Source organism: Charadrius vociferus, unplaced genomic scaffold (genome assembly GCF_000708025.1).
Source record: "Charadrius vociferus isolate BGI_N301 unplaced genomic scaffold, ASM70802v2 scaffold51, whole genome shotgun sequence".
NCBI lineage: Eukaryota > Metazoa > Chordata > Aves > Charadriiformes > Charadriidae > Charadrius > Charadrius vociferus.
The window spans coordinates 2,839,815-2,853,537 of NW_009646939.1; the positions used below are offsets into that span (position 1 = coordinate 2,839,815).

Sequence of the window (13,723 nt, forward strand, 5' to 3'; positions counted from 1 at the left end):
CTAGAGAAAAAATTGTTTATATCAAGATCCAATATACTCCAAATATCATAAAATTCAATATTTATTTTCTTGAGATAATCTCAAATGGTTTTCCAAACACAAGCATCACTATCTGTACTGGTCAAATAAAGGAACTGATTCAGAAAATACTTAATGCCTGGAACCAAGATTCTGAGCTCCTGCAAGACCCTCTTTCATACATCTACAACTCAATGCATGCAAAGGTAGCACAGGTGAAGTCCCCACAGCAGGACCATATTTAGCCTCAGGCCCAAAAGCCCTGCCACTCAATTGAGCTAATTAGCTTGGTGATAGGACTATACTGGCTGTTTTCCTTCTAGTTTATAATTAACGTGACACCCCCCACCACCCACACCCCCTCCAGTTCAATGAGAAACATTTTATTAGATGTCTACAAAGGGCACGTTTCAGAGCAAGGACAGAACTTGGTCTTGCTGGACTCCAGGTCTCTTCCCCTATCTGAAGAAAATTATCTAACAGCTTTTAATAATGCATATGCTCTATTTTTAAAATAATATTTCCAGTTTCCATTTTAATTCCTATTGATAAATTCTATATTTCCCAGAGAAAAAAAAAATAATGTGAAGAAAGGTGTGAAAATAAGCTTCTCTGGAGAATGCTAAGATTTCCTCCCCATTCTCTCTCACAGAGAAAAGATTAGATATCTTGCATTGACAGAACTTTGGTCCTCAAACTCTAAGAACATTAGTCAATTAGCAAGAGATAGTCTCACTTTTGGGGAAAAATGAGTTGGCACTGTGTTTCTCATGACAATCCAGCATCCATTCCTCCACCCTTCTGCCATTTACTTAATGCAGGGATGGGGAAAATGTTTCTCACTTCGGGCAGCTAAGGATTTACAATTATTCACTTTTGAGGACCACACATTAAAATACACTGTAACATTATTAGAATAATGTGAAAGATAAATGGTGACTCATCTTTACTGTACTCGTCTTCTGTTCGTGCTTTCCTTCCCTCTCCTCACAGATGTTATCAGCTCACAGTATGCATGTGCATAACGGAGAGCTGTCTTTATGCTCACCTGCAAGTCATTTTGAAATGACAGGCCTCATTTGACCATAAACCATATAAATGAAGTTGCAGGCCACATCTGGCCCACAGGCTGTAGTTTCATCTACTCTGCTGTAGGGTTTTTCTGCTGCTTGGGGTGGATCATGGAGGACTAATCCATCCTGTAATATTCCTTTTTAAAAAGTTATATGCCGTTCCATATGATTTCAGAACATCTTACATGAGGGCACAATATCCAAAATAGACAAAAAGATGTTGCTGTTATAATGTTCTGACTTTATTAGTGGAACAAAGAGAAGCATTTAAATCACAGGCCAAAACCTAAGGGAAACTTGTTTCACTCCAAGAGCAGCCAGAGGCACAGTATCAGAAACGAGTGTCACACAGAAGTTGTGTTTGTGTTGTGTACGACAAAGCACTAAATAAACCTAGGAGAGAGATGTTGGGCAGAGAACTCTGGCAGCAGTTAATTGCTATTCCTCTCTTCGTTTTGCTATTTAAACATAAAAAGGGAAGTTTAAACAAATATGCTGTCAAAAAGGATTGAGTATCAAGTTATTCTCCATTACAGGAGCAATATTATACTTACTGAGGCAGCAATGAATCTCTAATGAGAGACAGAAGCTTGCTGTTTGAGTCGAGGCTCTCTCCTTTCTCCTCAGCCACGACCTCATGGCTTAAAAGCAGTGATGTGGTTTCCGAGAGCAACCGCAAGCTGAAGAGTCTCCATTCCACTTGAAAATAAAGGTGCCAAGAATGTGACCACACTGAAGTCTAATTAAAACAAAATGTGGAATTCATGGAAACTGTAGTTGATGTGGCCATATACTTACCATTCTGACTGTCGACCAAAGAAACTAGTGGTGGGAGGATACAGTCTTCAACCTAAAACAGAGAATTAGAACGATCTGGCTTAGATTATTCACAGGGGCAAAAAATAGAACAGAGATACACTATCATCTATGTTTATTCCACTGCTAGATCCCTTAATCAAAGAGATGAATAATCATGGAAATTCATCTATAATCACACTTATAAAGCCACCAAGTTTACTTTTCTCTGGTAAGCTGTCATAAAGTTACAGACAGTGATATACTTTCATATATAAAAAAACAGCAACTTTGGTATAATTCATTGAGAGTGAATTTTAATTTAAAATACAGAATTCAGTGCAGATGTAAGATATTAAGAAAAAAAGAGTATTAGAATATCTATTAATCCTGATGCTTTAATCCATAAACTAATCACTGAATAGAGTTCAGAAGAAACATCCTTCTAAAACAAATCTGCATAGAAATAAAATACATCAGGAAAGATGTACTACCTCTAATGAAATATCCTTAAGCTTAGTAGAGAGTGTTGGTAAAATTTTAACTTCTTCCATTCTGGTAATACACAGTCTTCCATTAAAATTTAAATTTAAGATTTGAATTATGGAAAAAAAATAATCCAGTCGTGTTTTATTGTCCATGAGTGTACTGTTACAGATTAATCATCTGTCAGAGGACTAGTCAGCTTAGTCCTACCTGAAATCAACTTCTGGCAAACTAGGCTATAACTCAGTTTTATATATCTAATATTACCAAAATAGTGTATTATTAGTATTCTCTATAAGAGAATGAATTGATAAGTCTTGAGTCATTGGTAAAATATGATTTATTTAGACAGGACATGCTTTGTTTTTGGAGAGAGGATGGATGGACAGACCTGCATTTTTAAAGTATGCATCATGGATACACAGCTTGCCCTTGGATTTATTTATACAAATAAAATCACTGTGTAGGTTCTCTCTACACTGTGGACAGGATTTGGTGTAACACAACTGCATTGTAATCCCCCATGTGGTTTCTTTTAGCGATTAACAGTCGATAATAGAATTTCTCTAGATTTATGCAGCTACTATTAAGAAACATCTATAGAAGCTGAAAGTATATATGAAAAGCAGTCACTAAATGAAGTTAGCCTTTAGTCAGCAATAACTACAATTAGCAACTATTTCATTGTTAGTTGGTGGTCTCTGTTAAATGAATCTCTGACATCTCATATAGTCTAGCGTATTTTCCCTTCTGAAAAAACTACTAAAAGATGCCTTTGTTACATACTTTCAATAAAAGAGGTAAAGGACTCCGCTTGAGGTATGGAAGTCAAACTACTCTTGCAAGTATAAACAGCCTTTACACCTATATAGATAATGCTATATATCATAGATGTAGTGACTTTTGTAAGACTTCATAATTTTGAAATATCATGGGTTTTTTTGATAATATGCAGTAAGATAAAACTACATTGCACACCAGCAACTCCATTAGTGCAGGTTTCTAAACTGTTCTACAAATGTTAATTTGTCCACTCTAACATACTTGTGAGGCCGGATAAAAAAAGTGTATGTACTTAAGGTCTTTCAGTCCAAAAAAAACAGTTCAAACTACTGCAATGATTCTCAAATGAAGAGGCACATTGAAGTGGTAAATTAAAGGTGTGAGAGAGAAAAGAGGCAAGAAAGTAACTCCCGATTTTGTGAAGCAACGTAGGGACTCAGAATACTATGAATCACCCAGCAGCGGCAGTATTAACTCAAACTGATACCACTTACTGATGCAACTTCAATTTCTAAAACTTCAAATCTTCTCTCATCTAGTATTAACAGTAGTCTTTCCACATTAGTGAATGTAATATACCAGTCATAACTCCTTTCTAAGATAAATATATTTTAAACTGTCATTGTAAAGAAGATTCTTTAGGTCTTAAATAATTTTAGTAACTTTTTCTGACCTTTTTCTAACATGAACCTCAATTTTGGCAAACTGTTTAGAATGAGATTCCCCATAGCAGTTGTTTGCCTCACATCAGTTCGATGTGGTGAGGAGATCAACTGAAATGAAACACTAATCCTATGGAAAAATATTTTTTGATGCAAGAGCATATCAGAATGCACATGCTGAGGGGAGAAGCAAGTATTAAATTGTACATGAAACTTAAATCAGATACTTCCTAACTCTGCAACCCTCATCATCTCTCCATGCCATTTGGGTCACCGTTTTTTACTAATGTGTACACAAATTTGTGAACAAGATATGAACTAAGCAAGTAATTATTAAGGTGAAATAAACTGAAGTGTAATAGTACATAAAACATTTTTAATAAATTCACCAGTGAATTGCACAAGTTTCTGTAAGTTATGTATACAGAAGCACGGTATTATTATTTGGGCATTTTCTAGAGGGGTTGAAACAGAAGAATACTCAAACAAGGATTCATTTTTTCTTCTTTTAAATGACTGCTGACATCTACATGGAATCACATCTCCATATATGCATGAAGGCAGTCAGATATTTTTCTTGTTTCACTCTTTGTCACTAAGATTGCTTAAAAAAAAAAAAAAAAGTGGGAAATATTCTTCTTTAAGCCTAAACAGATGAGATAGTTTTAATATGATCATAGCTATATCTGGGTTTCTACCATCTTCTAAATAGCCTGATACCCAGTTCATGATAAATCCCTAACTGGTCACAGCCACCACTGTATAATTCTGTAATTATGGCATTCAAAGGCTATACTGACACAACTGTGACATTATCAGCACCCAAAAAAGCAATGAAATACTAGAAACTTCCATACACACTACATTCACATCTCTAAGCTATAATACATATGTACAGGACCAAACGAAAACATAACTCAAACCTGGTAATCCTGTTTCTGACAACTGGAAAGGAATAGAAAAAGAGTAGGAGAAACACACCAAGCACAAAGCACAACTCTAGTTTCTAGTAAAGTAACTCTTGAGTTAAGAAACTTCTGAAGCTGATGCTATAACTGTATTTTTGCATTTAATAATGTTTACTAGCCTTTTCTCCCATATAACTGTTCAATCCTTTCTTAAATGTATTTATACTTCTAGTATGTGCAATACCTACGGGACTGAATGCCACACTTCAATTATGCCTCATGAAAAGGCACATCCTTGTTTATTTTAAAGCAGCTAACTTATACCCACTTATTATTTTATGAAAACCGTGAATAATTATTTCAAATTCATCTTTCCCATGCCACTCATAATTTCACACTCTGAAGTCTTTTGTTTCCAAGCTGAAGTTCTTATCTACTCAGTCCCTCTTTGCATCATCGAGCTGTACTTTTTCTTGTTAAGCTTCACTGTCTTTCAGAATGAATGACCACAACTGCATTCAGTATTCAAGGCTTGAGGGCACCACGGACTAACCATGGCATAGTGATATTTTCTGCTTTTTTGTCTGATTTTTTACCAGTCATTTCTAATAATCTAGTTGTCTTTCTGATTACTGCTGAGTATAAAGCTATCATTTTCATAGAAAAACAATGCTAAAAGATCTCCAGAACAGCAACAAATAGTTTAGAGCCTGACACTACATATGCATAGTTGGAATGATTTTCTGCACATGTGTCGCTTGACATTTATCAGTATTGAATTGCATGTCATTTTATTGTCCTTTCACTCAATATCTTGAAACCTTCTGCAACTCTTCTGTCAGTTCAAATTTTCACTACTGTGAATAATTTAGTGTCATCAGTCAGTTCTGTAACCTCCCTATTCATTCCCTTTTCTGGATTAGTTATAAATAGTACATGTTGCAACACAGATCTTTGTAAGGCACCATTCTTAATATACCTAAGTTTTTTAAAACTGATCTCTATACTGAACTTGGTAAATTTTAACTAGTTAGAAGAAGCTGATCTGTCAGAGGGTAAGAGGGAAGGGCCACTGATGGATTTGAAGAGTCTTTGGTGCATGACTTTGTCAAAAACTTTTTGTAAATCCAAGTATACTGTCGAAAACCAGAACATCTGTCTCCATAACATTCACTGATTTCTGCAAGGAAAACTCTACTAGTGATGTATGAACACCCAGCAAAGCTGTATTCACTTTTCTACAGTATTTTATTACTTAAAAATTCAGATCTTTTGAGAACAAGGCAAAATTTTTATAGAAATTCTTCTGCATTGTTTGTATGTTACTTTAACCCTCAAAAAAGGAAGAGAGACAAGCCATAGTTTTGGAGTAGTTAACCATTCAACAGCTACTAGGAGGGGCTTGAAAGAGAAAAATAATTTTAGTCTTTCTCTGCTCGTCTCCACTGTTCAGATGTCTGTCTCTCTGTTAAGGGGCACTGAGGTGCCCATCTGCCAGTCTGACAGGGAGTCATGAGAAGTATGCTGCCTTCCAGGAGCTAAGGTCCGAGATGTTGCCAAGAGGGTACTACAACTTGTCAAGAGCACAGACTATTATCCATTGCTACTCTTTCATGTGGACATGAGTGACACCGCCAGACAGAACCTGGGCAGAATCAAGGAAGACTACAAAGCCTGGGGGTGCAAGCAAGAAGTACTGGTGCCCAAGTTACCTTTTCTTCCATTTTACCAGTTAGAGGAAAGGGTGCAGCCAGAAATAGACATAATACAAATCAACTTCTGGCTTCACAGCTTGTGCAATCATGAGGGTTTTGGCTTTTATGACAACAGGACGTTCTTTGATGACTATAGCCTGTTAAGGAGGGATGGGACCCACCTGCTTAGAAGAAGCAGGGGAATCTTTGGCAGCAGGCTGGCCAACTTGGTGAGGCGAGCTTTAAACTGAAGGACTTGGGGAGCAGGGTCCAAAGTGGCAATGATCACAACCCTGCATCCAACTGGGGAATAAGCCAGGCCAACAAGAACAGTGACAAGTGTTCTTTAGCTGCCTCTCAAGATGAGAGCCAGAAGACCAACCACCTCAAGTATATGTATACCAATGCACGCCACCTGCAGAACAAACAGGAGGAACTGGAGCTCTGTGCCCAGTCAGAAAGTTATGATATCATAGGAATAACTGAAACACGGTGTGACAACTCACACAAGTGGAGGATCCCAATGGATGGGTATAGGCTGTTTCGTAAGAAAGGCAGGGAAGAAGAGGAGGAGGAGGAGTCACGCTCTATGTTAAGGAGAACCTTGAATGTATAGAAGTCAACTACAGCTATTGTAGAAGCCCTATCAAATGCTTCTGTGTCAAGATCAGAGGGGTTGTCTCCAAGGGGGAATCTTACAGTAGGCATCTGCTACTGACCTCCAAACCAAGGCGATAAGGCCAACGAAGCAACATTTGGGTCACATAAGCAAGCTTTGGGTCAACAGAACCTGGTTCTTATGGGTGACTTCAACTACGCAGACTTTTGTTGGAAGAACAATACAGCAGCTCACACGCCATCCATCAAGTTCCTGGAGGGCATAGAAGACTGCTTCCTCATGCAAATGTTAGATGGGCCAACCAGGAATAAGGCACTGCTGGACTTGCTGCTCAGAAACTAAGAAAGCCTACTTTGTGATATCTCAGTTAGTGATAGCTTTGGCTGCAGTAACCACAATATTGTGGAGTTTGGGATCCTGCTGAGCACGCTGAAGGTTAGTACTAAGACAAATTTTTTAGATTTTAGAAGAGCAAACTTAATTCACTCAGAGCTCAGTTGGGAGGGATTCCATGGGAAGCTTCCATGGAGGATAAAGGAGCTAATGAGTGCTGGGCGTTTTTCAAGAACACTCTCCTGGAAGCACCAAAACAGTTCACCCCCTTTAAAGGTAAGAGAAGTAGGCAGAGCTTAACTTGCCTTAACAGTGAACTTCTGAGTCTGCTCAAAACCAAAAGAGAAGCATACCAGAGATGTAAAAGTGCATGAATACCTGTTGAGAACTACAAGGGCATTGCCAGGCTGTGCAGAGATGCGGTTAGAAAAGCAAAAGCTCAACTCGAATTGAAATTGGCAAGAGATATTCAAAACTATGAGAAAGGGTTCTTCAGATATGTAAAGAACAAGCAGAAACAGAAGGAAAATATTGGCCTGCTGTTAAACAGGAGAGGTGAGTTAGTCACCAACTCAGAGCTCAGTTGGGAGGGATTCCATGGGAAGCTTCCATGGAGGATAAAGGAGCTAATGAGTGCTGGGCGTTTTTCAAGAACACTCTCCTGGAAGCACCAAAACAGTTCACCCCCTTTAAAGGTAAGAGAAGTAGGCAGAGCTTAACTTGCCTTAACAGTGAACTTCTGAGTCTGCTCAAAACCAAAAGAGAAGCATACCAGAGATGTAAAAGTGCATGAATACCTGTTGAGAACTACAAGGGCATTGCCAGGCTGTGCAGAGATGCGGTTAGAAAAGCAAAAGCTCAACTCGAATTGAAATTGGCAAGAGATATTCAAAACTATGAGAAAGGGTTCTTCAGATATGTAAAGAACAAGCAGAAACAGAAGGAAAATATTGGCCTGCTGTTAAACAGGAGAGGTGAGTTAGTCACCAACAATGCTGAAAAGCCGGAGGTTCTCAACACTTTTTTCACCTTTGTCTTTACCACCACTGTAGGGCCCCAGGTCTTGGGAACAAAAATCCTGGTTGATGCAAGCACAGACCCACCATCAGTGAAGGAAGAGCTGGTGTGTGAACTATTACAGGAGCTTGACAACTACAAATCAATGGGTCCTGACAATATCCACCCGAGGGTGTTAAGAGAGCTGTCTCGTTGTGATGCTGCTTTCCATAATCTTTGAGATGTCACAGAGACTGAGGAACATCCCAGACGACTGGAAGAAGGCTAATATCATCCCCATCTACAAGAAGGGCTTAAAGGAGGATCCAGGAAATTATAGGCCCATCAGTCTTACTTCAGACCCTGGGAAAGTTACGAAACAAATCTTCCTGGGGGCTATCACAAGGCAGATGAAGCATGTGATTGGGAAAAGCCAGCATGGATTCATCGAGGGCAAATCGTACTTTATAAACCTGATTGCCTTCTACAAGAAAGGAACGTGTGTGGTTGATGTGGGGTGAGTGGTGGACATTGTCTACCTGCATTTCTCCAAGGCTTTTGATATGGTTTCCTACAGCCTCTTCCCAGAGAAACTGATGCATTACAGTCTAGACAACTGGTCTGTGTGGTGGGTGGGGAACTGGCTGACGGGTTTCACCCAGAGGGTGGTGGTAAATAGCTCCTTTTCAAACTGGCAACCTGTCACAAGTGGGGTCCTCCAGGGATCAATATTGGGCCCAATGTTGTTTAGTATCTTCAGAAGTGATCTGGATGATGGGATCAAGTGTACCCTGATGAAGCTTGCTGATGATACCAAACTGAGTGGGAAGCGGACACTTGGGAACGGAGAGCCACCCTGCAGAAAGACCTGGATATGCTGGAAGAGTGGGCTAACAAGAACCTTATGAAGTTCAACAAGGAAAAGTGTAAGGCCTTCACCTGGGAAAACATGACCCAGGAGTGCAGCACAGGCTGGGATCTATTCAGCTGGGGAGCAGCTCAGTGGAAAGGGACCTAGGGGTCCCGGTTAACAACAAACTCAAGATGAGTGAACAGTCTGCTGCTGTGGCAAAGAAAACTAACAGGATGCTGGGTTGCATCAACAAGGGCACCACCAGCAGAGATAAAGAAGTTGTTATCCCACCCTACTCAGTGCTTGCCAGGCCACACCTGGAATACTGTGTTCAGTTTTGGTCCCGCTATACAAAAATGATGTGGGCAGGCTGGAGAGGGTCCAGAGAAGGGCCACAAAGATGATCAAAGGACTGGGAAGCTTGCCGTATGAGGAAAGGCTGAGAGAACTGGGTTTGTTCAGACTTGAGAAAAAAAGGCTTAGGGGAGACCTTATCAACATGTTCCAGTATTTCCATATTCCAGGGTGACTACAAAGAAGATGGAGACTCCCATTTTACAAGGAATCACATCAAAAAGATAAGGGGTAATGGATACAAGTTACTCCTCACAAGATTCTGATTGGACACAAGAGGAAAATTTTTCACAATGAGAACAATCAGCCATTGGAGTAATCTCCCCAGGGGAGTGGTGGACTCCCCAACATTAGACACTTTTAAGATTCGGCTAGACAGTGCACTCGGCCATCTTGTCTAGATCATGCTTTTGCCAACAAAGGTTGGACCAGACAATGCTTGAGGTCCCTTCCAACCTGGTATTTTATGATTCTATGTCAGACATGAGATCTGCACCCCAAATATATGTGCCTGCTTTATTAGAAACAAACATTGCCTCAGCTTTACTTAACCTCACCAAGTGAAGTCCAAGCTCCACATGTACCCAGTAAAAAGCAGTTATAATGCTCCAAGGGCTCACACTGGAAGGATCCAATACACTAAATCCCTATTTAGCAGGAGGTACCTCCTAAGAATGATGATGAAAAACTAAACTTCCATTCACTTGTGCTATTCAGCAAGGATGAATTCAACTATTCAACAAATACATGCAACCATCACATATAAATGAACTAGCATATAACCAAAGTTATCTGTTATTCATTACAACTTCGGCTATGTTTATATTGATAGCTTAACCCTCTTCTCAAGGCCACAGAACTTACGTTAATATGGTTAACATTACCAACCTAAAAAATCTCTCCTTTGACTAAAACTGAGTTTCAGAGCTCTTCAAATCAGTGCTTAAGGCCAAAGCCTTGACATTTGGTGTTACAAAGGGTGGAGAGAAAAAGTAAGCAGGCTTAAAGCCTGGTCCAGTAGCATTTGCGTACCATGCTGTTCTCAAGTGAAACTCAGACTCCAGAATTAAACTTATATAAAGAAACTATGCTATCCATTCCATGCAGCTATCATATCCAAGCTTGCAAGTGACTAATCCCATTACTTTACTTCCAGAGGTTTTTCAGGAGGTATTTGGTTCTTTTCAGTATGCATGTGTTTAATTTACAACTACTGACAAGTATCTTCTCCTTACCCACTATTCAAAGCAGAACATACCAAAGCAAAGACCATCAGCTCCCAAATCCTTTTTTCCAGTCATATGTAAGATCTGCAACATCCAACATCACCTTGACATTTATTCTTATTAAAATTCCACATACAAAGTTATTGCTGAAAGTGACCATGTAATTAAGATCATGCTGCCTTCAAATTTCTTAAAAGCATTTGCTGGAGGCACAGCATGTTCCTCAGTGTTTTAATATTGCCAGTAATCTCTCAGAACACAACAGAAAAAATCATGTAATGCATGTTAGAATGAATTGGGGAGCAGGATGGCATTTCTGTAATTTTTTTGAAGAGTCTTCAGAACTTCAGAATCTTCGCTGAGGGTTTTTCTTTCTTTCTTCTGGGAGGACACAGCACTGATTGACTCAATGTGTCAATTAATACAGAACTGGTTTCACAAAAAAGTCTCATGTCATGTGGATTAGTTTAACGGACAGAAAGCCACATGGGGTATAGAATTTTAATCTACTTGAAAATTGAAAGTGATTGAAGAAATGCTGTATAATATGTTCATATAGTCATACCCTATGCTGACAAAATTAAGGTGTCAGTGGTTAGATCAGAACAGCCTGGGGATGAAGAACACCACTGATGCTGAATCAAGAAAAGACTAAGACGAGCAGAAAAAAAGCACTTGCAGAAGTTTCTAACCCTTGTGTTGTTATCTTTGGTGAAAATAATAACTCTTATACTGTCAACCAGTAGATTTCCATGTCATACTGCTTTTCTCTTGACTTCCCAACATGCAACTCATCATGTTCGGGGTGCTTTTATTTTAGTCTGATTTTTAAAAATAAGTTTTAAAACCTTGAGGAGGAGAATCACTGCTGACAACTTTTGCCCTAAACAGAGAAGAACTTTCATGCTTCAGGTAAAAGATCATCTGTGCAGTATATGGATCATTTTGGGAGCTAGTTAGAGTATATAAAGGAATCCCACAGGAACGGCCTGCCATCATGAACTTCATCACTGCTAAAAGTACTCGGAATTAGCATATGGCCTTTTTTCAAGCAAATATACTTAACAGAGAAAAGAAAAATGCAAATGATAAAGTCAGCACAGAATTCTTCCAGTTACTTGTATCTAAACCTTTACCAAAACTTGAAAATAAATATTGTTATAACACTTATTATCTGAATTTAATAAATATTTTTCCATTTTAAGTAGTTAGAGGAAACAGACATTTGGACTTGTGTCAGTTTAAGAAACCAGGATTTATATTCCACTCCAGTCTATAGATACTCTTCTTGATGGCCTTCATCATCATATTTGTGTACCTGAAAATCCACAGTTTTGTCAATATTTGCCCAGTCACACTTACTGTCTTGTAAAAATGCACACAACTGCGTGCAAAATGAAATTATTGCTTACTAGTGGCTTTTATTTGAGCAATTCTTTTCTTCTCAAAGTGGAAAAGAACCTGAAAGGTTGCTCTTAAATTCCTATTAACTTACACAATTTCCATTGCAGCTAAACTAAAACCAGAACTGAACAACTAACTGGTTCTGCTTGTTTAATATAACCTCACTTTTTATTTAATTTATTAAACAATTATAAATGCATTTAATTTCAGATTAGAAACTTCAAAGCAATTGTTGTATCATAGCTGTAGTGGTAAAAATGCATCCCCTCAAGAAGGTTTTGGCCTTCCCCCCGCCCCCTCCATAAAATGCTGTTTGTAACCAACTTTGTATAAATGAGCCATCCAGGCTTCAGGGATCAGCCTAGGATACTCATTTTGCACCAGTAAAAGAGTTTCCTATTAACAACTATTATACTTAAATATTGATCTGGAAGCTCAAACATGTCTTGCTTCAACTTTTTTAAAAAGCACCAAGTTCCGCTGGGTGCTGGCATTTATATTCATAGATTCCAGTCATGCTCAGCGAGCAGCAATTAGAAGATATCCCTTGAGTAACAGCAATTCTAAAAATATTCTGTATGCATCATAGAAGATGAAGTACCACTTTCCGCTAAAGTAATGTATGCTGTACATTCAAGTATAATTAGCACACTAGACTTCGTAAATAGTATTAAACTAATTACTGTTTGCACCACTGGTGGCAGATGTGGTTAGAGATTATTAATTACAGTGGACAATTTCTTGAATTTAACATACCAAATACAAGGCAATTTCTCCACTTGATTTTGTGTCTGAATGGCTATACACTGAGTGTCAGGAGGGCTCTTTTAAATTACGAAGAACTGCTACTTATGAAAATGAGTGAGTGAAGTAATAGATTTTATTTTCTGAAAAAAAAAAAAAAAGCTGTTCACTGACAAAGATATAATTATTTTTAGTTAATAAATTTGAATATGCACCTATTCTAAATTAGGGAAACTATTCTACAGAAGTGCTATGTGTCATAAATTTACAAGCACTGGACAGGTAGGAAGTCTTTTTTCTAACTACCTAAGGTTAACCGAGATGTCCAGATAGATTTTAAATAAACATCTAAAACTTTCAAGATATGTGACGAAGTAAACTGTTCCCCAGAAATTTAGATACTTAAATAAAAGTGACCTACTGGCAGCCAGGGATTACTTAAAAGAGAGTAGATTAGTCATTCCCTGGCTTCAACATAATGTTCTGCTGATGTGGGGATGGGAGCAGCAGCAGAAGGGTTGCAAAGAGGAGCTGTCTCCCTGGTGCTATTTTTTCAGGAAAAAACTCCAGACTATTAAAGTTTAAACAGCTACGGGTATTTTATTTAATGTGCTGATATAAGGTACTGCAATTTCAGTAAATGTTGATGGACCTCCATAAAAAATGGTACATGTTTCTGTCAATACAAGACACACCAATAACTCATAGAAGTAAAAAACTATTTTTAAAAATCGAGATAATTCTACAGTCATATAACAGTGACTTGCAGCCTAAC

The 13,723-nt window shown here is 38.4% G+C and overlaps 1 protein-coding gene across 1 annotated transcript in view; it reads right to left on the minus strand.

Annotated features, from left to right (window-relative positions):
- Window positions 1-13,723, minus strand: part of ULK4 (unc-51 like kinase 4) — a 254,582-nt gene that overhangs the window by 151,293 nt on the left and 89,566 nt on the right. Inside the window, 2 exon segments of the mRNA XM_009895025.1 lie at window positions 1,646-1,790; window positions 1,890-1,941. Of these exon segments, the coding sequence (XP_009893327.1) occupies window positions 1,646-1,790; window positions 1,890-1,941 (197 nt within the window).